We start from the raw sequence: 27,957 nt of genomic DNA, 5'->3' as shown, positions 1-27,957 counted from the left end.
AGCCTGGCGTGCTGCAGTCCATGAGGTTGCAAAGAGTCAGTCACAACCAAGCGACTGAAATGACTAAAGTGACTACACTGAACCTCTTCCATCTTGCAGGGAGCGGAGACTTGTCCTCACTGGAGTAGATACACTCTAGGTGTCGATCTGCCTTTCCTGCCCCACAGTGCTTCTTCCAGGAACTCTGTCCACAGAACCCATTTTCGAGCATCATGGTACTTCCTGTAGCATTGCTTCTGATCAGTGATTTTCATAGCATTTCTTCTTTGATGGCAAAGGGAATACAGCAATGTGCCCTTGGCTGTGGAATTAACTGGTTTTACCGAGGACAGCATCACCTAGAAACAACTGGGCAAATTTTGAAAGCTTACTGAGACAGTGTGACAGCTAATGAAGACTCAAGTGTGTCAGATGGGAGTCAACATCCTGAAAGGGTGGGGTGCAATCTTAAAGGGTGTTGTACATGCTGTGAAGGATATAGTGTATATTTGAAGCATAATGGTGCTATCTTACCTCCCACAGCCAGAACATATGTGTCTTGTTATTAAGGGGTGGAAGCAGCTTATTTCACCAATGAACCCACAACCCAGTTGTAGAATTTTTGCTTCCCATCCTGGCTTCCTTGAGCTCTGTTTCCTTGAAGATCTTGGTCCCCAAAGGGGAGCTGCTCACCAGGGGATACTCACATATGTCCAGGGCTCCAGGTGAACAACCCCAATCAGGAAGGCACTTTGGCAGACCTTCTAAAGAAGCAAAAACATGACTGATGTGTCTGTGAAGAATCCAGGAGAAGGACAACCCTCATAGGCCCCTGCATCCGGAAAATGCATTCTAGGTAGTACTGGAAGAGTTTTGATTCTGTCCAGTTTATACAACAAGAGAGACATCAGTTGTGTATACTGATTTTTATTTATTTGTTCATCTAAATGGAAAGAATAATCAGGTTCTTCAGGTCTGCAGAAACAGAAAAACTTTTTCCAGCCCTCTGAAGCACTAGATACAATTAAAAAACAACAACAAAAAAACCAACAAAAAAACACTTCCTTATTCTCTTGTCTGCATAAGTTACAGCACTAATTTAAAATAAACTTAACTTAAAATAGAGCAGGGCTGCTGGTGAAAACAAAATTAGTTAGTCTGGTTACTCCCTCATTTAGCCATCACTGGTGATTCTTCAAAGGTTATTACTATTTATAAACTCAGCTTCTTTTTAAATATTCATTTATTTATTTGGCTGCACTGGGTTTTAGTTGTCACATGTGGGATATAGTTCCTGGATCAGGGATTGAACCTGGGTTCCCTGAATTTGGAGCATGGAGTCTTAGCCACAGACCACCAGGGAAGTCCCCTCTACTTGTTTCTTGATAAAGGGCCCACCTGTGCCTTTAAAACATTGCTTGTTTTGTCCATATTTTAATGCTGTAGTTAAGAACATGAACTCTGAAATCTGATGCTTGTGTTTGAATCCTGGCTCAGTTCCTTTCTGGCTATGTGATCCTGGGTAAGTCAATTAACCTTTCCATACCTAAGTCCCCTGTCTCTAACCTGAGGATGGTAACAGTGTCCATTTTGAGTGTTTGGAGCATTCATTACAATAACATAGGCAATATGTTACAATAGTGCTTGGCACATAGTAAGCAGTGAATCAGATCAGATCAGATCAGTCACTCAGTCGTGTCTGACTCTTTGCGACCCTATGAATCGCAGCACGCCAGGCCTCCCTGTCCATCACCAACTCCCGGAGTTCACTTAGACTCACGTCCATCGAGTCAGTGATGCCATCCAGCCATCTCATCCTCTGTCGTCCCCTTCTCCTCCTGCCCCCAATCCCTCCCAGCATCAGAGTCTTTTCCAATGAGTCAACTCTTCGCATGAGGTGGCCAAAGTACTGGAGTTTCAGCCTCAGCATCATTCCTTCCAAAGAAATCCCAGGGCTGATCTCCTTCAGAATGGACTGGTTGGATCTCCTTGCAGTCCAAGGGACTCTCAAGAGTCTTCTCCAACACCACAGTTCCAAAGCATCAATTCTTCAGTGCTCAGCCTTCTTCACAGTCCAACTCTCACATCCATACATGACCACAGGAAAAACCATAGCCTTGACTAGACAAACATTTGTTGGCAAAGTAATGTCTCTGCTTTTGAATAAGCAGTGAATAAATGTTAGCAGTTGTTATTGTTAATATTATAATTTGGCAATGCTTGCTCTAAGTTAGCATGCCAGAAATATAAACCATTTTATATCCCCTTTCTCTACAAACCTGCAGAACACCTGCTAAATGACTGTTATGGATTGAATTCTGTCCCTTGTTCACATCCCCTCCTCTCTGCCCTGAATTTTTATGTCCAAGTTTTAACCCCCAATGAGACTGTATTTGGAGATGGCACCTTTAGGGAAGTGATTAAGGTTAAATGAGGTCACAAGAGTGTGGTCTAATCTGAGAGGCCTGGTGTCCTTAGAAGGGCCAGACATTTCTGTCTCTCTACATGTACAAAAAAGACAGGCCATGTGGGGACACAGAGGAAAGGTGGCCGTTTACTAGCCTGGAATCATTGACACCCTGATCTTGGACTTACAGCCTCCACCACTGTGGGAAATAAATGTCTGTTATTTAAGCCCCATCAGGCTGTGGTATTTTGCCATGGCACCCTGAACAGACTAAGACGTTATGAAACATTTTAACTCATATATTGAAGGAGAGACAAATGGGCAGTCCTAACATAGCATGTCTGATGCCATCCTCAAATGCCATTTCTCCTTGTAGGAAAAATTTAACTCTACCATCTCCCGTGGTGGTGGTGGGGTTGTCAGGAGGAGTCATATACCATCAGGACTACTGTCCACTTGCTTCCCTCAATATAACTGTTTTTTACAGAATTAATCAAGGCTTCAGGATGACTTTCAGCTATGTAGAGGATAGTTATTGTCCGTGAGGAGCTCTTACTCTTACTTCTTTCCTCTTCCAACACAGATGATTTTGTAGGACTAAGAATCTGGCCCATTGAGTCACAGCTTCCCTGGTGGCTCATATGGTAAAGAATCTGCCTGCAATGTGGGAGATCTGGGTTTGATCTCTGGGTTGGGAAGATCCCCTGGAGGAGGGCATGGCAACCCACTCCAGTACTCTTGCCTGGAGAATCCCATGAACAGAGGTACCTGGGAGGCCACAGTCCCTGGGGTCACAAAGAGTAGGACATGACTGAGCGATTAAGCACACATCTGTCCATTGAGTCACTGGTTGGATTCTGGATTGGTGTGACCCCATAGATCTTTAGCCTTCATTCCCTCAGAAGCTGGGCCACACTGGCTGAAGTCCTGGCCATTTCACTTCAAGGCATGCCCAAAGCCTTCCCAGGGTCTTCTGGTTCCCTGAGACCATGCTGCTTATGGCTTCTTCCTCCTGAGTCCCTGCCTCACGCCATCTGGATTTCTACCCTGCCACAAGAAGCATGCATGAATTTAATTGTCCTAACTGAAGACTTGGGGATCTCAGGAAGATTTGGTTGTCACGGGATGTGAGGCCTTGGAATTTTCTCTCTCCCCCCACCCCAATTTTCTCCTTACCTTTACTTTCCGAATTTCCTAAGAACTTTTTCTTTCAGTCAGAGAAGACTTTGGCTGAGTTCTAAGACTTAAACTTGCAGAAAGCCTGGTTAATAAGATGCTTGCAGAACAAAGAGCCTTCCAATTTACAGCAGTTTTGCTTATCAGCTTATTGTAAATATAGTATGTGTGACATATGTGTGATGATATGTATATTATATCCATGCTATTTCATATATATGATGTTTTGACTATACAAAATATTTATACTTATAAATAATCTCTTTTTTTCTTACTACATGAAGAATAATAAAGGCAATTGGGAGATAAAAGGAACTGCCTAATTTAGAAATAAAGATTTAACTGTAGAGTTTAGGTCTCTTCAGAGTCACTCATTGACTTGTGAAAAGCTCTTTCGAACTTCTGAATCTATTTCTCAGGTGTAGGGTGTTCAGAATCTGAAAGTAGGAATGAGGTTAATCATGAGACCATGTAGCTGTAGGAAAATCCAAGCAATGTGGCTTTGGCTTTTCAGATGTTGAAGGCTTTCCTAAGAGCATCATTAAAACGTAAGAGATGGAAAGGGAGAGAGAGATTCGGAAAAGTTTATTAGATCACACAGAATTTCCAAGGTAAACTCTGAGACGGTAAAGTTAGATTTCTGTGCCATTTGAGTGTAAATGAACTACTCAGAAAATACAAAAACGTACGCTGAGTACTCATGACAATTGACGGCAATCATTCTAAGAAGGCCATGTCTGGAGCGCGCTTTGTGCCTGCAAAGCTTCCACCTGGTCGGTGCGCAGGGCTCCGGAAGAGGGCTGGGCCGCGTCTCCCCACACTGACTTTTCGGCCGCGGACCTCTGCGCTGGCGCAAACACCGAGTTCGGCCGGGGGGCTCCCGGTCCAGCGCCGACTGCGCTGTCTCCCCAGCACCCCGCGCCACTGGACGGCTTCCCGCCTCCGCCCCTCCCGCTGCCGCCCACGCCCCAGCCACGAGGGGCAGGAGGCGGCGGTGGCCGGCTCTCTCTGTGCCCTTTTAAAAGCCTCCCAAGCGAGGCCCCACAGGAGGATCCAGGCGGAGGAGGGAACAGCACGCTGAGCTTCCGCCGAGGTGCGTGGAGCCAGGTCCCAGGGCTTCGCCTCCCGCTGGTGGGGCCTGGCACTTCGGGTTCCCCAACGCTCTCGCTCCTGCCGCGGGGCTCCCCCCCTCCCCTGGCCATGCGCCGCGGGTAGCGCGCCTGGGGCGCAGAGCCAACCCTGCGGCTCCCGCCGCCCGCCCTCGCCGCCGGCATGCTGCGCTCGCTGCGGCTTCCCGCGCTCTGCCTGGCCGGCGGGCTGGAGACCGCCGGTGGCTGCCAGCTGCCCTCCTAGTGGAGACCCCTGAGCGAGGGCTGACTAGCGGAGCTGGCCGAGATCATCGTGCACACCAAGGTGCTGGCGCTGCACGAGGAAGTACACGGCCTGTACAACTACCTGCCCTGGTAGTATGAGGTCAGCGACACAGGGCTCTTCTACTCTGCTGAGATCGAGATGCTGTGCGACCAGGCATGGGGCAGCATGCTCGAGGTGCCTGGGGGCTCCAGACTCAACCTCACCGGCCTGGGCTACTTCTCCTGTTACTCCCACACTGTGGTCCAGGATTACTCCTATTTCTTCTTCCTCAGGTGAGCCTGCCAACTCTTGCCCATACCATCCCTTCGGCCACTTGGCATGGCCAGCAGAGGTACCTTTATCCCCAGCAGGCTCAGGAACTCCTCCAGAATCCTGTCTGGGCGATGTTAAGTGATGCCCTGGTCTCCTTCCCATTTTCTGCTCTTTGGTGTTCCTCACGTTGAGTCTACAGAGATCTTGGGTGCCTCTGGCCAACACTGTTGGAAAAACAGGGATGGCTCCCGTGCTTAACCAGGGAAGACTGTTTCAGGCCAAAGCTCAAGGTGGTTTCCAGCAACAAAGAGCCCATTTTCAATAGCAGAGGTTTATGTGGGGGGTAATAGGGGAAGAAGGCCCTGGTCACAGTGCTCTCAGGAGTATGAAGGGCAATCGGACAGGAGCCCTCTCTGGTTGCGTTCCATGCAAGTTGGTCTGTGGTGCAGATGAGATCCCTGTGGATAAGTGTTCAGGCGATGGCATCTCCTGGAATTTGAAATAAGAAAGTGGAACCCTAATTGAGGTGGAATCCTTATAGAGAAGGAAAGCTATATTTTAAAGTGGATGCCGTGGGTGTTGTTTGGATGGACAGTGGTCAAAACCAATCTTTGGAATCAGATGGTTGTTGGAATTCTGGCTCCATTCTCCTGTCATTTTGAGCAAGTTACTGACCTTGTCGAGAACCTCAAGAGCCTCACCTTCATAATGTGCCAAACAAGGTTGGTTGAGATTAAATCCTAGTAACTGATGCAGAACACCTTGTGCAGGTTAGATGAGAAATGTGTAGTTACTCAATCCTGCACACCTGCTTAAATGCCAAGAGGGGACTGGTGTGGAATGCAGCCCAGCTGTCCTCTTGTTTCACTCAGATTCGCTCATATCAGCTGCCAGCAGACCTCAATGCCAGGCTCTTCCAAATAGCAAAAATTTATAGAGGAAGGGCCTGGGGGCGGGGGCATTAAGGGATTGGGAAGGTGCTCACAGGGCTGTGAAGAACAGAGAGGTGAATTAGACCAGGCCTTGTCTGTTGGGAGACTCCTGGAATCTTGTGAAGTTCCATGAAAGTTTGTCATGTGGTCACGACGAAATGCATGTAGATAAGGGTTCAGGTTATGGGCTCAAGTGAAGTTTGCAATACAAAACAGCAGGTGGAACCCTAATGCATTGGTTCTCTCCAGTTTGAGGAGGAGGCTGATACAGAGGAACTGGAAGGAACCTCAAAATGGAATCTAACAGATAGTGATTGGACAATAAGTCCCATCTTCCCAGTATGTGGCATAGCATTAAGGGTATTTGGAATGGCCATGACCTTGGTCTGCAGACTAACTTTGAGCTCTTGAGATTTCACATCACTAAGAAAGAAGACAGGTTCCACAGAGGGGCGTCCATAAGCTCGTGGTAACACCTGTTTTCCATATTAATGCCAGAATATCTAAGTTTAGAATACATGGCGTGCTTTTTGTTTGCTTGGGTGGTTTAGCCAGATTAAGTTGAATTAAAAAAAAAAACACTGGAGAAGTACAGTTTCTAAATAAAACTGGCAAGGAATGAGGTAGTACCTTCTTGATATGGAGAAACTTAGATTTTTACATGTCTTTATTTAGGGAAACCAGCTCTAAAACTATTCAACAAGAAAACTTTATTTTCCAAATTAAAAAAATGCACTCTTTACACCACCATTAAACAAAGAAGGATGCTGTTTTCATCCTTGTTTTATAGATTGTACATTTAAGCTTAGAGAATTTAAGAAATCTGTTGTGTGTCAAACAAGAGATAAGTAGCAGTGATAGGACTTGAATCTTGGGTCATTCCAATTGGCTTTCCTTTGCCTGGGAAACAAGGAGCACTCCACTAGGAGAAGGAAGGCGGCTTGGGAGATACACAAATGTTCACCCGCACCCATCCCCCAATTCACATGTTTTGAAAAACTTAAGGATAGATACATGCAGTGTGAGGTAGAGAAACAGTCAGAGAGAGTGACTCCTCTAATGTGAGCCATGTAGATGTGTAATTGGAAGCTCCATGTAAATCAGTGAAGATAGAATATGCTGTCACACTGCACAAAAATATCTCACAATGGTTTAAAGACTTAAACATAAGACATGATGCCATAAAACTCCTAGAAGAGAACATGACCAAAATGTTCTCTGATATAAATTGGACCTTTTTTTTTCCTTAGGTCAGTCTCCCAAGGTCATAGAAATAAAACCAAATATGAACAAAGGGGACTGGATCAAACTTACAAGTTTCTGCACAGCAAAGAAAACCATAAAAAGAAAAAAAAAATACAACCTAAAGAATGGGAGAAAATATTTGCAAATGATGCAATAGACCAGGGCTTAATTTCAAATATACAGACCATACAATTCAACAACAACAACAACAACAACAACAAAAACAATCAAAAAATGTGCAGAAAACCTTAATAGACATTTCTCCAAAGAAAACATGCAGATGGCCAGTAGACACATAAAAATATACTCAGTGTCATTAATTCTTAGACAAATGCAAATAAAAGCTGCAGCCAGGTACCATCTCCTATCAGGCAGAATGGCTATTATCAAAAACAGAACAAATAGCAAATGTTGGAGAGAGTGTGATGAAAGGGGAACCCTCCTACACTGTTGGTGGGAATGTAAGTTGGGGTAGCCACTATGGAAAACAGTATGGGGGATCCTCAGAAAATTCATAGGTCCACCATATGACCCAGCAGTCCCCCTCGTGGGCATATCCCCGGACAAAACTCTAATTCAGGAACATACATGCACCCCCATGTTCATAGCAGCACTATTCCCAACAGCCAAGATATGGAAACAGCCTAAATGTCCCTTGATAGTTGAATGATTAAAGAAAATGTGGTACATATATATGAATATTACTCAGCCATAACAAGAAAGAAAGAATGCCATTTGCAGCAACATGGACAGAAATAGAGATAGTTATACTAAGCGGAGTAAGTCACAAAGAGAATAATAAATACCATATTATATCACTTATATGTGGAATGTAAAATATGACATGAATTAACCTATTTACAAAACAGAAACTGACTCATGGATTCAGAGAATTAACTTGTGGTTGCCAAGGGCAATGGAGGGAGGAAGATGGATGGACTGGGTGTTTGGGATTGGCAGATGCAAATGGCAGATGTTACATTTGGAATAAACAACAAGGTCCTACCTTAGCACAGGGAACCATATCCAATCTCCTGGGATAAACCATAATGGAAAAAATATTTAAAAAATGTATGTATATATATAACTGAGTCACTTTACAGCAGAAATTAGCACAATATTGTAATTAAACTCTACTTAAAAAATAAAAAAGACGTTGTATAACTGGCAACATTGTCACAGTCTTCTGTTGACTCTCGATTCAAGATGGTACACCCCATGGCTGTCCAGTCTACAGCTCTTGCCTCCTTTTTTTCCATTAGGATGGATGAGAACTATAACCTCTTGCCTCATGGAGTCAATTTCCAAGATGCCATCTTTCCAGACACTCAAGAGAACAGAAGGATGTTTCCTAGCCTTTTCCAGTTTTCAAACTGTTCACAAGGACAGCAGCTGGCAACTTTCTCCAGTGACTGGGAGGTCCAAGAAGACACTAGGGTAAGAAATGGCTATACCTTGTGCTACAGCAAAATAACAAGAGAGCTATGACTCATATGAATGTTGTGAGCAAGGGAGTCAAGAGTCCTCTTCCAAAGTCCAGATCAAGAAGTATTTTTCACCCTCTCCACAGCTCTCCCAGAAGTTGACAAGTGCTGCTCATAAACTCTGGAGTCCTCAAGCTGTACTGTGTGGCATGAGGTTCCTCAGAGTGAGGAACCTTCTTGTCCCCAGAGTGAGGGGACAAGATGATCTGAAGGTTGGCATGCTGTGCCTCAGTTTCCTCTTCTGTAAATTGGAAGCCATTGTAACATCTGTATCTTAGGGTGGATGTGACATGATTTAACTATGTAGGGAATGTCAATAGGAAAAGCCTTTAGTGAGGTGTTTGAGAGTAAGCACTCAATACACTGAACTGTTATGACTACTTCTGTTGTTGATTTTAAATACTTATGTATGTTTTCACTTGGCCCTGCTGGGTCTTGGTTGTGGCATGTGGGATCTTCAGTCTTCCTTGCAGCATGCAGGATCTTCAGTTGCAGCATGCAAACCCTTAGTGGCAGGATCTAGTTCCCATGGAACAGAAGGATCCAAATCACTCTGGGCATGAAGATAGAAAAGGCATCTTTCAGTCTGAGGCAGATGCCTGAGTTGTGGGGATATTTCAAGGACTATCGCTTTCTCTGTGCAGTGGCATTGTTGCAACTGAGCCAGGGGAGCAGGGAGGCCATGGCCCATCGCTCCCAGTCTCCCACCAAGGTGTTTATAGGACCATGTGACAGACCACAGGAGACAGTTCTGATGTGGGTTAATGAAGCAATGTGCATGTATTAGGTGGTTTCCTTCTTTCCCCCATCTGTGGTGCCCTGGGTGGGGGTGCTGTCTTTCTCTTGTCTGGTGGGTGGGCCTAGGGGAGTGGCCTTGTTCTTCCAAACCTCCTGCCCAGGCCTCCATGGCACCTGGAGGCTTTCTTCATGTTCTTTGCATAGAAACTGTTCTCATCGTGGGCAAGTACATCTGACTGAGGAAAAGTGTTGATTCTTCCTTTCCATACATTACCCAGGGTTCCTTCCTTAGGCCTGCCCTACTTACAGTTCTCAACTCCCTGACCCCTCTTCAAGATTTGCCAAAATTTTCTGAGTGCTTGTCATATATTTCACTCCCCACATGGATCTAAGCACCTTTCTTTCCCTCTACCACACTCTTTTTTTTTTTTTCTTTCCTACCCGACTCTTAATCTGTGCCAGCGCCCATTCCACATTGAACTGGACCCACCAAGTATAAGCCTGAGATCCCCAGCCTAGGTCAGACCATAGCATGTTCAAATTAAATCTTTTTAGTCTTGGTCCTGTGGTTCTCCATTTTGTTGGATTTTTGCTTCATGCCCTAAATCCTTGGTAATAGTACATTGATGTCAAGAGATCAGATATTGATCCAAAAATTCCTCACAACTGAGCCCCAAACTCTTTAGAAACTTTGTATGTATCACATGTTGGCTCCTTCTGCCCACTTTGAAAGGTACCACATCAGAGCTGAGTTAAATTAGCTAGTTCATTTGAGAATTTAGGTTTAAAATAAAACTAAGGTGCTAGCATTTATATTTTATGATATTCCTTGAGAAATTTTTACTTTCTCTGCAGTGATTAAAATTGTTGTGAATTGAAGGTGTCAGAATTAGATGAAGAGTTATGGACAGTTACTTGTTCCTTTCTTGAAAAAAAAAAAAACTAAAACTAAAATTATCTGCCTTAAAAGCAAGCAAACAAACAAACAAACAAAACTTATGTTCAGTTGTGCTGGATCTTTGATGCCATGAGGGCTTTTCTCTAGTTATGGCAAGCAAGGGCTACTCTTTGTTGCAGTGCACAGGCTTCTTATTGCAGTAGCTTCCCTCGTCGCAGAGCACAGGCTCTGAGCACATGGGCTTCAGTAGTTGTGGGTTGTGGGCTCACTAGTTTTGGCACACGGGCCTAGTTGATCTGCAGCTTGTGGAATCTTCCTGGACGAGGGATTGAAACAATGTCCCTGCTCTGGCAGATGGATTCCTATCCACTGTGCCACCAGGGAAGTCCTCTCTGCCTTTTATGTGTGAAGATGAGTATCCTGCTTTCTCTCCTATGCAGGGTAAATAAATCATGTTACAACACAAACAGTCTGTTTTTCCTAAGGTGATGGGTCTTCCATCTTAGATGGGGTCAGAGGAGCTTGTTTGGGTCACCTTTTTATTCCAGTTAGACTCTTGTTAATGGGAACATGTGAATCCTTCATTTGTTCTGAGACCATTATGAATGGCTCTGGACGGTGCACATAACACAATTTCCCTATATCACATGCTGTGTCTTAGATGATGATGAATTTAGGGGGCACACTGATGAATTCTCATCATTTCCACTGTTGCTGCTGCTCTTCTCTAAGTCCCCAGTCATCTCGAACAGTGTGTTTAGATCATGGTCGTGAAGGGTGCATCTCCTCCTTCTCATTCTCTTGCAGCATCACATGAATCCAGGACTCTAGGATCAATCTGGAGGTTAAGAAATTGAACCAGAGGAAAAGCTGATGTAGGGAAACTTTTTGTGATACATACCCAGGACAACCTGCAACTCCGTCCTCAGCAGTCAAATCCTCCCATTCTCTAATTCCATCCTTAGACATCCCACCACTCCCCCCTCCCCCCACCCACCCGCCCCTTGCTTCAGTCAGTGGAAACATATGCTTGCTTTCAAAAGTTGCCAGGGAATCAGCAGCACTCCTAACTGTTCAGCATCTCTCTGGTTCAGTATCATGTTGTTAATGCGGCCTCTGGGGATGTCTTTGGCAAGTTAGAGCATCCATCCCATTTTCTGGCAGGGTTCTCTCCACGCCAGCCAAGAACATTTTCTTTTCCTTTTTTCCTTCCCTGCTGGGTGAGTGTAACAATCAAAACAAAAGTTGGCTGTTTTCCTCTCTCAGCAAGTCCTGTCCCCCGGGACCATGACCCAGACTGACCCACACATACATCAATCCGACCTAAAGTGTCATGGGACTGACATAAAATCTGTGGAAGACCTCCTGTCATCTTTCTTTTTCCCCTTTTTAGAGTTGGGAAGGATGGCGAGGGAGGTGCCATCCTCATCAGGCAATCAGGATTGGCTGTGCCATTTTCAGAGGCATGACCTCAGGCAGAACCCTTAATTTCCCAAAACTTCAGTTTTCTCCTTCCCTGATAGCTCAGTTGGTAAAAAATCTGCCTGCAATGCAGGAGACCCCAGTTTGATTCCTGGGTCAGGAAGATCTGCTGGAGAAGGGATAGGCTACCCACTCCAGTATTCTTGGGCTTCCCTTGTGGCTCAACTAGTAAAGAATCCCCCTGCAGTGCAAGAGACCTGGGTTCGATCCTTGGGTTGGCAAATCCCCTGGAGAAGGGAAAGGCTATCCTCTCCAGTATCCTGGCCTGGAGAATTCCATGAACTCTATAGTCCATGGTGTCACAAAGAGTCGGACACCACTGAGTGACTTTCACTTTCAAAACATATAAACTGTCTCAGGTTGTCCTAAGGACCCAGTTAGATCATAGGTTTGAAAGCACTTTGTCAGTTGTAAAGAGTGATGGAGGGGTTTATGACTATAAATGGATAGTTAGAAAGTATGGTTTTAAAACTTAAAGATGATGAAACTTTTAAAAAGCTTCCTGTATCTTCCCAGGGCAGTGGCAGTGGGAGCAATGGTGACAGGGTAGGTGGTGGAGAGGGGAACAAATGATGGGGAAGCTCTTATGTGTGTTGTAATTCATTCAACAGAATTTACTGTGTTCTGGCCACAGAGCACTTAAAAATTCATGTACTGAGTTATAAACCATGTTCATGTGGATTCCCAAATCTGAAAGTGTAAAATGGTAGTCAGTAGAGTTTTTTTTCTCTCACCTCTGACACCCATCCACCCAGTTCCCACCTACCCTCCAAATAACCACTGTTAATAGTTTCTTGTAAGCTTCCAATGAGTATTCTCGTCCAACAAACAGTTCAGTCAAGATTCACTGTCTTCTTTAAGGGCATGGCAGCCCACTCCTATATTCCTGCCTGGAGAATCCCATGGACAGAGGAGCCTGATGGGCTTCAGTCCATGGGGTCACAAAGAGTTGACACGACTGTGTGACTAACACACAATTTTGGTACCAGTGGCACTGCAATGTGCACACGTGGTTGTGCCCTTCTTTGTTCACAAGTGGGTACATGTAAGTAGACATGTAAGTTTCTATATCTGGACATGTACGATGGTTTAAACAGCTGTGTCGTATTCCATTGTATTAATGCCTTACTGTGTATTTAATCAAGTTCCCTGTTGTTAGGTAGTTACACTGTTTCCAGTCCATGGATATTACATGGAGTGTGGACATGTATGACATTATATCAGTACACACTTCATTTTGTGGAATTGTTGAGTCCAGTCTTTAGCAAGTGACTCTTGAGTGACTGCCATGAGGCAGCTGCTGTGTTAGATACCAAAGTTTCAATGTTGAGAAAAAAATTTAGAATATAATAATAATATATTTATAAAAATATAAATTTTAGAGTATAATTATTGTTAATATTTTATCTAAAAGCTCATATCATATTTACATTTTTTAGTTTTTTTGTTGTTGTTTAGAGGTATTTTCTTGTTGACAAGCTTGTGACAGATACAACAATATAGCAATTTTTAACTTACACTAAACCTAGGCACTATGAAAATTTTGTGCTTAATGTTAATGACTCTTAGATATGTCTATAGTAGAGTAGCAAAAAAAATACTAGATATTTAATATTGACTATTCCCAGTTATGTGAATCTGAAATTCATATAGGTCAATGTTTTCTTATATTTCCAACTGTTTGATTTGTAAGAGCTTCCTTTTCTTGAGACCATTTAAATAAGAACTCAGAACTTGAGCAATATTATCAAAAAACGGAAGACTCACACTGAGACATACATAAATCCAGACAGACAGACAAGGGATCTTCTAGTTTTCCACCTGAGATTTAAAAAATTTCTTTGAGCCGCTTTTTTGGGGTGGGGGGCGAGGGTGGGGGGAGGCGGGTGGTGGCAAGAATACTAGAGTGGGTTGCCATTCCCATCTCCAGGAGATCTTCCTGACCCAGGGGTTGGACCCAGGTCTCCCGCATTATAGGCAGAGACTTTACCTTCTGAGCCAGCAGGGAAGTTGTTGAATTCTGTGGCAAGGATTAACTTCAAGCGTTGCCCTAGGCAGGCCTTTGTAACAAGCTAATTGTTTTTAATTGAATATGCAAAAGAACCAACTTTACGGTTTCCAAGAAAAAAAGGTTTCCTTGTAACCAATTTTGTCTGGTTCTATAGAATATCATGGCGGTCCTAGGTCAGGTCATCTTTCCTTTCTGTAGTCATAGTTTTATCCCTGAATCATAGACAGATCAGCTGATAAAAATCTTGGATTGTCTGTGTGGGGTGGATTTGCTTGTCCTTGTGTTTCACCTGGGGCAGTAGCGAGGCCCACATGCCTCTCCTGGAAGTGGGCGTGGGGGCGGGGTGCACCGGGAGCACGTGTTGGGGTGGGGTGGGGGGGGCACTGGGAGCCGTCTGGGGCAGGGGGTCACAGTTGTGCTTTCAGGGGTCACCATTGTGGCTGGGAAGGCCCATTTTGTGCACTCCTGGGTCCCCAGGGATCAGCATCCAGTGAGCGGAGCGGAGGGGTGCGGACCACAGGTAAGGGAACTGGGATTCCATGGAGCAGGGAACTACCTATTCCACCCTCTCTATTGGCACAGTCTCGGAGCCCCCTAACCTGGCGGTCGCGGAAAGGCCTCGCCTTTGGGGTCAAGGCCTTTACTGCTTTACCCCTTCGCATAAAGCTCAGACCCGTGTGGGTTTTCCAAAGCAGCCTAGTGCCTGCTGGAAGTCCAAGGGATTTATCCTTCCTGGTGATTTCACCTGTGGGGACTTCATAACCCTTACTCTGGCTGGCTGGCCCAGCCCTGCTTCTGCCACTTTGCAGCCCAGTGGGCCCTTGACCACCTGCTGGAATGGGAAAGGGAAGGGTCCACCAGTTTCACCCTAGATATTTAGTAGGGTGGATGGATTTAAACATCTGGTGGCCACCCAGGCAGAAAAAGAAGGGAGGAGGGCACCTTGCTGCCCTTTCATGGTGGAATCTGTGGCTGTCCTTCTGAGAGGGGGCCTTTCCATGGGGACCCTGCGCAATAAGTTTGGGGTTTGGGAACTGAATAATTAGAATGTGTAAAATTTTTAAATTATGTGGTGCTTTAATTAAAAAAAAAAAAAAAAAAAACAAGCTCCAAATTCTTTGCAAATTGAGGTCTAAAAATTGAAGGCCTATTTTCCTTCCACTGTGGCATTCTTTGAAGAAATGTGTGTTTTTTTAAGAAGAGAGTCAGAAAAGTGAGGGAAACAGAAAACCAAGAAGTGCCCCTGTAGTTTGGTGAAGGCCTTAGGAGGTCACTTATAAATACTGCTGACTGTCTGGAGGCAGTCTCTTCCTGTGGCTGATGGGCACAGAGCTATGCAGGCTTGTCCTTTGTATGGATGTTCTTGTTGGTGGAAATCCAGCTTGGATCCATCTCCTGATGTGTAAGAATTTCCCAGACTAGACCCCTAGGCAAATCCTGCAGGGCCAGGGGCTCCTTCCTTCATTGTATCTGTCTGACTAAAACCCAGCAATGACATATTTTCTTTCAATCTGGTCTCTCATACAGGCCTTGGAGTAATATTTCCCCCTCCCCCTCAATAGACTTGGGTTCCAGGGATGAATTATAGTCAGTTGTCCATGATTTTGCAGATGAGGAAACTGAGAGCCAGAGAGGGTGGAGGACTGTCCAAGAGAGAATGGGATATCCTTCCAGGAACCCTGGCTCCTGAGTTTTTAATGAGCTTCCCACCCAGTATGGTCATTAATTGGCAAGTGTTGACATTGAGAATAAATTATTGGTGGAAATGTAAAAGTATTTTTTAAAGAATGTGCCTACCAGCTGTGCATCTTATGGAGTATTTTCATTGTACTCTCCAATCCTTGGAAAGTGCTGGGCACAGGGCAGATGCTTCATCATTTTTATTGAATAAGTTCAGTTTCACATAATTATACCAATAGTGTCAGCAACACTATGAGGTATATTAGAACAGTGATTGTCACAGTTGGTACTTCACATATCAGTAAAGAAATAAAACATTTTATTAGGAAGACTGTAAGAGAATTTCTAAGTTTTAAGTTTATCCCACAAGGATATTAAAAAAAAAATGAAACAAATCTTTCCCTTCATTACCAAGGCTATCGGAGGTCTGTTGAGGATCCCATGCAAGGGAGGTTCTACCTCTTGGGGCATCCCTGCTTCAGCATCTCCCTAAGCCAGCAACCTGGGACAGTCAAGTACACTTGAAGTTCCTTCCTTGACCTCGGGAGGTTTTTTGGAAGACAATTTTTTGACAGACAGGGGTGGGGGAAGGTTTTGGGATGTTTCAAGTGCAGTCCATTTATTGTGCACTCTTTTTCTATTTTTTTCCCCCTGTTGGCTCCGTTGGTAAAGAGTCTGCCCGCAGTGCAGGAGACGTGGGTTCAGTCCCTGGGTCGGGAAGATCTCCTGAAGGAAATGACATCCCACTCCAGTATTCTTGCCTGAAGAATTCAATGGACTGAGGAGCCTGGTGGGCTACAAAGGGTTGGACACCGCTGAGTGACCAAACACTTATTTCTAGTATGATTTCATCAAACCCACCTCAGATCATCAGGCATTAGATCCTCGAGGTTGGGGGCCCCTGCTTTAATTCCCTCTTTCATCTTTTACACAGCTCCAGCCTGCTTCCTCCCCTCTTCAACCTGCAGAACTACCTACCGGGTTTCTCTGAGTGTGACTAAGAGTCTCCTTCCCTCACTTCCTTTCCTCTGAGTCCCTTCTCCTAACTGGGTTTCCCTGATCTCCGTTTAGGCACTTTTGCCCCAGGTGGTGCTAGTGGTAAAGAACCTCCCTGCCAATGCAGGAATCCGATCCCTGGGTTGGGAAGATTCCCTGAAGGAGGGCAGGGAAACCCACTCCAGTATTCTTGCCTGGAAAATTCCCATGGACAGAGGAGCCTGGCAGGCTCTGACAGTTAGATGTGACTAAAGAGACTTAGCACAGCATACCAGAGGACCTTAAAACTGCAGACTCACATGATGGTTCTGGCTCTTTGGAGTCCCTTGTCATTCCACGTGTATGCTATTTTCAGCTTGTGTATTGCTTCCTAAAGGCCCTGAGAGGGTAATAGGCAGGAAGGCTGGGGGTCTCCAGACAGAGGGAATAGGCTGCAAGTGTCAGATGTTTTTTTCTATGTCTCTTAAGCAGCGGGAGGAAACAAACTAGTGTTACATTTTTTCCCCTTCTCCATACAAATTTAAAAGGATGTTTCTCTGAAAATTCTGTGTTGCCGTGACGATTCATGGCTCCACCTGAACTTAACTTTTCTCAAAACTTGAGCTAAGCAATGCATTTTTTCGTAAGGAAATGCTTGTCTTAAGCTATGTTAATATACTACGTATTTCTGCTAGACTCTGTCTTCAGGTCGGTTCCCCCTAAAGGCTCAGAACTGACTTGACAAACCAGTATGTCTTACTCATACCTTGTTCTCCTAATCTATGTTAATGAAACGATATATTTGCCTGGAAATCTGTCTTTCTTCAATATTCATGTCAATCATTTTATGGCCCAGGATGACTCACCTGCTACCAGTGTTATCTCAATGCATGTTGTGGGTGAGGGGCGTGGTGCCATTCTCTGAGACATTGCCTTTCTTTCCTTAGCAGACTGCTAGTGGCTGTATTGGAGAAGGCAATGGCACCCCACTCCAGTACTTTTGCCTAGAAAATCCCAAGGACAGAGGAGCCTGGTAGGCTGGTCCATGGGGTCGCTAGTGTCAGACATGACTGAGCGACTTCACTTTCATTTTTCACTTTCATGCATTGGAGAAGGAAAGGGTAACCCAGTCCAGTGTTCTTGCCTGGAGAATCCCAGGGACCGGAAGCCTAGTGGGCTGCCGTCTATGGGGTCGCACAGAGTCGGACACGACTCAAGTGACTTAGCAGTGGCTATATAATATCGGCTAAAGACCAGCAGGGGGTATTCTTACTGCGCCCATCTGAAGTCTATATCAGCAGCTTTCTCTGTCTCTTTTATACTTTAAGAAAACCTTATGACACAAAAGCTCTGAGTGATCAAGTCATATTGGATCTTCATTTCAGATTGAGGATGCATTCCATGGTATTGCCATCTTAAGTCTTTCCATTGCTATGGGATATCTGTATATGTATTCAGGATATTTTTTCAGCAATTGTGTATAATTTCCAGTGTGCCAGTCTTGTCATCCTCATTACATCCATGGCAAAGTATTTTATTAATGTTGACATTATTAAAAGGGAATTTTTTTTTAATTCCTTTTCAGATTATTATTTGCTAATGTATACAGATAAAACTGTGTAATCATTCATTTTTATCAGTTTGGACAGCTTGATAGTTGTCTTTACTTTCTTTACTTTCTCATACTTTAAGATTATCCTGTCTCATATATGTACTGCCTCACCCCTAATCTCAGTCATTAATTCAAAGAACTTCTGTCCTTTTATTTTTTTTTAACATTGAATTATTTTTGACTATGCTGGGTCTTCGTTGCTAGACGTCTAGTTGTAGTGAGCAGACGCTGCCCTCTAGTGGCCGTGCCATGGATTCTCCTTGCACCAGTTTCTCTGGTTGCAGAACTTTGAGCTCTGGAGCATGTAAGTACTTCAGTAGTTGTATGGGGGCTTAGTTGCCCCTGGGCATGTGGAATCTTCTAGCACCAGGGATTGAACCCGTGTTCCCAGCATTGGTAGGCAGATCCTTTACCACCAGACCACCAGCGACATTTCCTGTTTCCTTTCATTAGAGAATGATATGCAAAACATACATGTAGGAGTTAATATGCTCAGCTGACAATATTCAGAAATATATACATGTATTCCAGCTTACCTTTGAACATATTCAGTTAAAGGTAATTTGTGATTATGTCTCCATGGATCTTGGAACCTTTCCTTTTGTTTCTCCATAACTTCCCATTCCAATGGTAAGATACCTGGCTTCCACCACTTGTCATGTATAGAATTCAGTGCTTGTCCCATGTGGTTACTGAAAAAAACTGTCATACTGTCTTACAAAGGGGGCTGTGCATGCATCCCACCAGTATCTTGAGTATGTTTCTATAGGATAGTTTACTATCAGTATACCCTCCGTGGCCAGGTGTCTATTTCAATCTTTACCAATTATGAATGGGCTTGTTTGCTCTAGTGTTCTTGGACAATTTGAGTAGAGATTCTTTGTCAGATATGCATTTTTAAGGGAAACACTTGTATTTATTTTTGGCTGTGTTGGGTCTTTGTGTGTGGGCTTTTCCCTAGTTCGGGTGAGCGTGGGCCATAACTAGTGGTGTGCAGGCTTCTCACTGCAGTGGCTCCTCTTGTTGTGGGGCACAGGCTCACAGGCTTCAGTGGTTGCAGTATGTGAGCTTGGCATTGTGTCTTCCAGGATCTAGAGCACAGGCTCAGCAGTTGTGGCACACAGGCTCCATAGCATGTGGGATCTTCCCATAGCAAGGATCACACCTGCATCTCCAGCACTGGCAAACGGATTCTTTACCACGGAGTCACCAGGGAAGCCCTCAGGCATATTTTTGATTCTAGTTTTCCACACATGTACCTGGTGAGAGAGGCCAGGATCAAGAGGCCTGGCCACTGGGAGTCCTCAGCCACAGTTCTGGCTGTGCCATCCAAAGCTCTGAGGCCTTTGGCAAGAGCCTCAGCTTCCCTGGGACTGTTTCCTCCCCTTAGAAGTGCCCTGCTGTTGGACTGTAGCCCACCAAGCGTCTCTGTCCCTGGGATTTCTGAGGCCAGAATACTGGAGGGGGTGCCACTGCCTTCTCTACAAGGTAGCATTTGGATGATATTTTCTCCTGGATTGTGGTTGTGATGAAGTAAGGAGGATCCCTTCCAGGGCTCGAGAGTGGATTCTTGTCTGACATTTGGAAACAAATTGTTTGAGGAGAGGAGTGCCGTCCAAGCGAGAGACTTCATTGGGAAGGGCTGTCGGGGCGGAAGGCAGGAGGGTGAGGGAAACGGAGAGAACTGCTCTGCCACGTGGCTCACCGTCTCAGGGTTTATGGTCATTGGGTTAGTTTCTGGTTTGTCTCTTGCCAGTCATTCTGAATCAGGGTCCTTCCTGGGGGCACACACATCACTCAGCCGAGATGGATTCCAGCGAGGAGGGTCCTGGGAAGTTGGTAGGACCTCTGGGCTGCAGTCTCCCATCTCTTTTTGACCTCTCCAGAATCCTGGTTGGTGGTAGCTTGTTAGTTCCTTTTTCCTTACTAGGACCTCCTGTTGTAAGATGACTCCTGCAAGTGTTTTCTCTTCTCTGTTGCCTGGCAAGGGTGGGTGGTCAGTGGTTCAACAGTTTGTCTTTTAGTTCTCTTGAATAAGGTCCTTCTCAGAGTAAGTGTATAAAATTGTAAAAGTCAATGTTTTAAATAATTTATATTCCTAATTTGGTAAGTTGGATTTTTTGTTGTGTGTTATAACTCATCACCAGACCAAAGGTCATGTAGATCTTCTGTTGTTCTCTAAAATTGTATAGTTTTTTAAATTGAATTACGGTGTTAGTTGCAAAGTTTGTGTTTCTGTTCATTTCACTTTTTTTTTTTGACAGTTATTTATTTTTAGTTGATTGATCATTGCTTTACAATATTGGCTTGATTTGTCATACATCCACATGAATTAACCATAGGTGTACGTGTGTCCCCTCACTCTTGAATCTCCCTCCCACATCCCATCCATCCCCACCTCTCTAGCTAGGTTATTGTAGAGCCCCAGTTTGAGTTCCCTGAGTCATACAGCAAATCCCCACTGGTTGTCTATTTACAAATTTTGGTGTACATGCATCCACGCTGCTCTCTCCATTCATCTCACCCTCTCCCTCTTGTTCCCCACCCTTGTCCATAAGTCTGTTCTCTATGTCTGCATATCCGTTGCTGCTATGTGAACAGATTAATCAGACCCATCCTTCTCGATTCCATGTTTTTCTCTTTCTGACTGACTTGCTTGTTTAATATGCTCTAGGTTCATCCTCTTCATTAGAACTGACTCAAATGTGTTCCTTTTTATGGCTGCATTTGATACAGGCTCTGATTGTTCCTTAGCCATGTTTTGAGGGGGGTCATGGAGCTATTTTGCTCCGTTTCAGTTTGGGTTTCCAGTCTGAGTGCTCACAGCAGAGCTGCTTCTGGGTGAGCCCTCTGAGGTCTGTGAGCGTGGGGCTGCCCGCTCTTCTCTGGTGGCCCGCAGGGGGCGCCAAAACCCCCTCTGACCCATGGGCGCAGGACGCTTTGCCTTCAGACTGGGGTCGGTGACCAGCTGGCGGCAGTTTTGTCTCCTCAGGGCTCTCAGGGCTCGGGCTCCAGGGTAACAGGGCTGCGTCCCAGCTGAGAGGAGCAGGGTTGCCTCAGTGCCCGCCAGCAGGGCGGCGCTGCAAGAGGGAAAAATGACGATGAAGTAAACGTTTCATATGTCCAGCTGAGCACTGACCAGAGGTCCGTCTCAGGACTCAGGGAGGGAAAGAGCTCCATATGCAAAATGGCGGGTTTTCTGTTTAATTTCTGTTAGATGATCTAGAGGATGACCTTCACTGATGTCCTTCCGAGTAGGTGGCCAGTTTTCCTGTCAGTGTTTCTTAAGAAGACTGTCCTTTCCTCTTCACTTGTTCCTGGTTTGATTTTCATGAACTGACCAGGTACATGTGGGTTCATTCCTGGGCTCTCTATTCTTTCCTGGATTCCATGTGTCTGTGTTCCTGCCAGTTCCTCACTGTGGTAGTTACTACAGGACCGTGATGTAGTTTGAAATTAGAGAGGAAGATACCTCCAGTTGTGTTCTTCTTTATCAGAGTCTTCTTGGCCGTTTAAAGTCCTGTTCAATATTAGCAGCCTAATATTAGGAATATTTCTATTTCTGTGAAAAAGGCCATTGAATATTATTTTGTGATTGCAGTCAGTGTATTTCTTGATGGCTTTGGTTGGAATGGACATTTTCATTCCTCATTGTTCCAGTGCATGAGCGTGGAATAGTTTTCTGTTTATTTGTGTTTTCTTTGGTTTCTTTATTAGTGCTTTCTAGCTTTCTGACTACTGGTCTTTTATGTCCTTGATTAAGTTTGTTGCTGGATGTTTTATTCTTTTGGATGCAATAATAAGTGGGATTTTCTTAATTTTTGTTTCTGATTGTTATTAGTGTATAGAAACACAAATGATTTTTGTATATTGACTGGGATTGTATGTTGTAGTATTTTATATGATTGTAAATTGATTGGAAATTATTCAACTTTACTGAATGTAGTCTAACAACTGTTTGTGAAGTTATGGGGAAACTTTTCTTTGTAAAATCTGTGTCTCCTGCAACAGGTCATCCAGAGGACCCAAGGCATGGTGGTGACTAATAGACTTCCCACAGTACTTCTTCATTCCATGTGGACTCCTTCAAGGGCAGTGAGCATCAATCACAGCTTCCCTTGAACTTCGTCTGGGTAAGTCTTGACCTCTATAGGAAAGTTTCATGCCTGTCTAATCTGATTTTCTTTTACGGTATTGACTTGTTTGTTTTAAGACATAATTTACTTTCTAGGAATTTAAAATGTACAGAAAACACCTAGCAATGGGACAAAGTGCTTGCATTTGCCACATCATCTGAAATACTCTATGTGTTTTATCCAAAATGGGTGCATGCTCCAGCAAAACCTGCACATAATCTCCAAAATCAGGAAATCATATGGTTTGTACAGTATAATGTAATCCACAGCCCCACTTACATTTCAGCAATTGTTCAATTGTATGAATATATCTTTTCTTCCTATCCATTTTTTTTTTCTTTTTAAGAGTATTACTGAGATTTTCAGTGATTTGGGCAAACTTGATGGATTTAAAGCAGACATGGTGAATATGGGATCTGTGTGGCCTTTTCTATATGGATATTTTTCACTGAAAATGGTTTTAATGTTTATTCATATTTATTCATGATACTTGGGGTTCCACTGGAATCAGTGCAGGGGCATAAGCCTTATCTCAAGTGGATGGGGAAATCGGTGTCTTTGGCATTGTGGCACGACCCACGAGGGTTCCTGTCGAGTTTCAATGTGAGACTGGCCTCCTCTTGAGGTGCGACGGGAACTTCGGGATTCCTTTCTAGACAAAGCAGAGAAATCACCCCTCATCTCGAGATGAGGAGGGGCAAAGGGGCTCAGATTGAGGTGTGCCAGGAAAATCGGTGTTCCTTTTGAGTGGGGATGGGTATGTTGGGGAACTTCTTGAGTTTCATAAAGGGTGTCGAGTACCATTTCGAGTTTCAAGAGGGAATGTGGGACTTCTCTCGAGATGCTGCAGTGGGAAAGGGCCTCATCTCGCGTTTAGGGGAGAATCCCTTGGTTTTCCTCAAGGCTTGGCGGGAAGTTTGGGGTTCCTATCAAGTTGTCCCGCTCGTATTACCTCAGGGAAGTCAGGTCTCATTTCGAGTTGTGATGGGCACCACGGGATTCCATGCAAGTCACTGCAGGGGAAATAGGCCTCATCTAGACTTGTGTCCAGAAACTCCGTGTTCCTCTCCAGTGGTGACAGGGATCTCTGCGTTGCATTCAAGGTTCACCTGGGGAGTCAAGCCTTGTCTTGAGTTGAAGCTAAGCACTCTGCTCTCCTCTCCAGTTGCGACCAGTACTCCTGGAGCCCTTTGAGTGGCATAAAGGGAGTCAAGCCTCCTATGGAGCTTTGAGAGGGAACTCGGGATTGCTCTTTAGGTCCTGCAGGAAAAGAAGGGCCTCATCTGGTGAGGACTGGGGAATCTCGTGGTTTTTCTTGAGTTGCAGCAAGAAGTTTGGGGTTTCTATCGAGTTATGACGGGGAAATCAGGGAGCCTCTCGTGTTGCCCCAGGGAAGTCCAGTCTGCCTTCGAGTTGCGAGGGGAAGCACAGGATTCTTCTCGAGTCACGGCAGGGGAATCGGGCCTCAATTTGCATTGAAGGGGGAATCTTGAGGTCTTTCCCAATTTGCGGGAGGAAACTTTGGGATCCCTCGAGTTGCGACGGTGACCTCAGGGAGCTTCTCATGGTGCCTATGGGAAGTCAGGAATCCTTTCACGTTATGAGGGGCCTCTCGGGATTCCTCTGGGGTGAGTGCAATAGAAGAGGGCCTCATCTCGAGTTGAGGTGGAAACCTCAGGGTTCCTCTCCTGTTTTGACATGAATCTCGGGGTGTGTCTGCAGTTTCAAACAGGGAGTCAGGTCTCGACTTGTGTTGAGGCATAGAACTCTGCTTTCCTCTCGAGCTGTAAAAGAGGTTTCAGGCCTCCAGTCGAGTTGAATTGGGGACCTGGGGCTTTTCTCAAATTTGCAACCAGGGTATCAGTCCTCCCTTCATGTTGTGAGTTGATGCTCGGGGTTCCATTCGAATCGGTGCAAGGGAATCAGGTCTTATCTCAAGTGGATGGGGAAATCCGTGTCTTTTGAATTGTGGCAAGACTGCCATGTTCCTCTCTAGTTTCAAGTTGAGACCATCCTCCTCTTGAGGGGCGACAGGGACGTTGGCCTTCCTTTCCAGACGAAGCAGGGGAATCGACCCTCATCTCGAGATGAGGAGGGGCAAAGGGGCTCAGATTGAGTTGGGCCCAGATAATCAGTGTTCCTCTTGAGTGGGATATGTCGGGGAACTTCTTGAGTTGCATAAAGGGTGTTAAGTACCATTTCGAGGCTCAAGAGGGAACATGGGATTTCTCTCGAGATGCTGCAGTGGGAAAGGGCCTCATCTCGTGTTGAGGGGAGAATCCCATAGTTTTCCTCGAGGCTTAGCAGGAAGTTTGGGGCTCCTATCAAGTTGCAACGTGGACCTCAGGGACCCGCTCATATTACCTCAGGGAAGTCAGTTCTGATTTCAAGTTGTGATGGGCACCACGGGATTCCATGCAAGTCACTGCATGGGAAATAGGCCTCATCTAGACTTGTGTCCAGAAACTCCGTGTTCCTTTCCAGTGGCGACAGCGATCTCAGGGTTGCGTTCAAGGTTCACCTGGGGAGTCAGGCCTCATCTCAAGTTGAAGCAAAGCACTCTGCTCTCCTCTCCAGTTGCGACCGGTATCTCCTGGAGCCCTTTGAGTGGCCTAAAGGGAGTCAAGCCTCCTATGGAGCTTTGAGAGGGAACTAAGGATTGCTCTTTAGGCCCTGCAGGAAAAGGTCCTCATCTGGCGATGACGGGGGAATCTCATTGTTTCTCTCGAGTTGCGGCAGGAGGCTTGAGATTCCTCTCCAGGTACCATGGGGAACTCAGGCATCCTCTCGTGTTTTCTCAGGGTGTCAAGTTGGCATTCGAGTTGCGAGGGTGAGCGCGGGAGTGATCTGGAGTCAAGGCAGGGTATCAGGCTTCAATTCACATGGAAGAGGGAATCTCAAGGGTTTCTTGAGTTGCGGCAGGAAGTGTGGGTTCCCTCGAAGTCCAACGGGGACCTGAGAGAGCCTCTCATGTTGTCTCTGGGAAGTCAGGAATCCTTTCACGTCGTAAGGGGCCTCTGGGGATTCCTCTCCAGTTGGTGCAGGTGACTAGGGCCTCATCTTGAGTTGAGGTGTGATACTAAGGGCTCCTCCTCAGCTCTTACAGGGATCTCGGGGTCCTATGGAGATTCCACTGGGGAAGCAGACGTCGTCTCATGTTGGGGCATGGAACTCCGCTTCCCGCTTGAGGAGGAAAAGGGGTGTCAGGCCTCCTGTCTTGTTGAGGTAGGGATCAGGGGCTATTTCTAGAGGCACCACGGATCTCTCAGTCCTCCCTTCGTGTCATGAGGTGATACTTGGGGTGACATTCGCGTCGTAGAAGGGGAATGAGGCCATATCTTGAGTGGATGGTGACATTGGGGTCTTTTCGAATGGTGGCATGACCCCTGGAGTTCCTCTCCAGTTTCAAGGTGAGACCAGCCTCCTCCTGAAGTGTGATGGCAATATCGGGATTCCTTTGCAAATGAAGCAGGGGAATGGACCCTTATTTTGAAATGAGGAGGGGAAACCGGGACTCTTTGAGTTGTGGCGGGAAACTTGGTGTTCCTCTCAAGTGGAGTCGGGCATGTTGGGGAACTTCTTGAGTTGCCGAAAGGTTGTCAAGTACCCTTTCGAGGCTCAAAAGGGAAGGTTGAATTTCCCTCTAGACGCTGCAGTAGAAAGGGGCCTCATCTCGCATTGAGCGGAGAATCTCCTGGGGTTTCTTGAGTCGTGGCAGAAAACTTTGGGTTGCTCTCGAGTTGCGACAGGGACCTCAAACCCACTCGTTTTGCCTCAGGAAAGTCAACTCACCATTCAAGTTGCGAGGGGCCTCTCGGGATTCCTCTGCAGTCGGTGCAGGGGCATATGGCCTCATCTCGAGTTGAGGCTGGAACCTCAGGGTTCCTCTCCAGTTCTGACATGGATCTCAGGGTTCCAATGGAGTTTCAACAGGGGATCAGGCCTCATCTCGTGTGGAGACTTGGAACTCTGCTTCCCTCTAGAGATTTGAAAGAGGTGTCAGGCTTCCTGTCGAGTGGCCTAGGCATCTGGGGCTTTTTCTTGAGGTGCCATGGGACTGTCACACCTCCCTTTGTGTTTTGAGTCAGTCCTCAGGGTTCAAGTCGAGACAGTGCAGGGGAATCAGGCTTATCTGGAGTGGCTGGGGAAATCGGGGTCTTTTCCAATTGAGGTATGTCTCCTGGGGATGCACTCGAGTTTCAAGGTTAGACCAGCCTCCTCTTGAGGGGCAACGGCAACATCGGGAGTCCTTTCACTTTTTCCTTGTGGCAGGATCCGCGGGGTTCCACTCGAGACTCAGTTGGTGACGCAGACCTCCTCTTGTGGTGCGAGAGGAAGCTGGGATTCCTCTTGAGTTGAAGTAGGGAATGGGCCCTCATCTCCAGATGAGGTGGGTCACACGGGGCTCTTCTCGAGTTGTGGCAGGAAGCTTGGCTTTCATCTCGAGTTGTGACGAGGATCTCTGGGCCCCCTTGAGTTGCATGAAGGGAGTCAAGCCTCCTCTCGAGTTTTGAGAGGGAACTCGGGATTGCTCTCAAGGTGCTGCAGGAGAAAAGGGCCTCATCTCGCATTAACTGCGGAATCTCGTGGTTTGTCTTGAGTTGCGGCGGGAGGCTTGGGATTCCTCTCCAGGTACCACGGGGAACTCAGGCAGCCTCTAGTGTTGCCTCTGGGAAGTCAAGTCTCCATTCGAGTTGCGAGGGCGAGCATGGGGGTGCTCTGGAGTCACGGCAGGGGAATCAGGCCTCAATTTGCATGGAAGTGGGAATCTAAAGGTGTTTCTGAGTTTCGGCAGGAAGTGTGGGTTCCCTCGAGTTTCCACGGGGACCTGAGAGAGCCTCTCATGTTGTCTCTGGGAAGTCAGGAATCCTTTCGAGTTGTGAGGGGCCTCTCGGGATTCCTCTCGAGTTGGTGCAGGCAACTAGGGCCTCATCTCGAGATGAGGCGGGAAACTCAGGGTTCCTCTTCAGTTCTGACAAGGATCTCAGGGTCCCTATGGAGATTCCACTGAGGTGTCATATGTTGTCTCGTGTTGGTGCATGGAACTCTGCTTCCTGCTCGAAGTGGAAAAGGGGTATGAGGCCTCCTGTCAAGTTGAGGTAGGGATTATGGGCTAATCCTAGAAGTGCCACGGGGCTCTCAGTCCTCCCTTCATGTCGTGAGTTGATACTTGGGGTGACATTCGCATCTTTCCAGGTGAATAAGGCCATATCTCGAGTGGACGAGGACATCGGGGAATTTTCAATCGGTGGCACGACCCCTGGAGTTCCTCTCGAGTTTCAAGGTGAGACCGGCGTCCTCCTAAGGTGCGACGGCAACGTCAGGATTCCTTTGCAGACGAAGCAGGGAAATGGACCCTCATCTCGAGATGAGGAGGGGAAACCGGGGCTCTTCTTGAGTTGTGGCAGGAAGCTCGGTGTTTCTCTCCAGTGGAGACGGGTTTGTCGGGGAACTTCTTGAGTTGACTAAAGGGTGCCAAGTACCCTTTCAAGGCTCACGAGGGAAGGTGGGATTTCTCTTGAGATGGTGCAGTGGAAAGGGGCCTCATCTCAGGTTGAGCGGAGAATCTCCTGGGG

At 46.0% G+C, this 27,957-nt stretch overlaps 1 protein-coding gene across 12 annotated transcripts in view; it reads left to right on the top strand.

The window, feature by feature from the left end:
- The window catches only part of LOC129649783 (putative coiled-coil domain-containing protein 144C), a 137,479-nt gene that overhangs the window by 70,390 nt on the left and 39,132 nt on the right, over positions 1-27,957 (top strand). For 11 of the 12 annotated variants that reach the window (XR_008713262.1, XR_008713261.1, XR_008713267.1 and 8 more), the window contains 2 exons: positions 8,628-8,802; positions 22,257-22,378. Coding sequence is in view for 1 of the 12 variants with exons in the window: in XM_055577600.1 (XP_055433575.1) it covers positions 8,628-8,802; positions 8,936-8,951 (191 nt within the window). In the remaining 11 variants the exon portion in view is untranslated. Of the gene's footprint in view, positions 1-8,627; positions 8,803-8,935; positions 10,634-22,256; positions 22,379-27,957 lie in introns of those variants that run through there. The other variant, XM_055577600.1, reaches the window with a different exon arrangement.

Source organism: Bubalus kerabau, chromosome 4, assembly GCF_029407905.1.
Source record: "Bubalus kerabau isolate K-KA32 ecotype Philippines breed swamp buffalo chromosome 4, PCC_UOA_SB_1v2, whole genome shotgun sequence".
NCBI classification, from domain to species: Eukaryota; Metazoa; Chordata; class Mammalia; order Artiodactyla; family Bovidae; genus Bubalus; species Bubalus kerabau.
The sequence above is the reverse complement of the archived record's forward strand: the minus strand, read 5'-3'. Positions and strand labels throughout refer to the sequence as shown.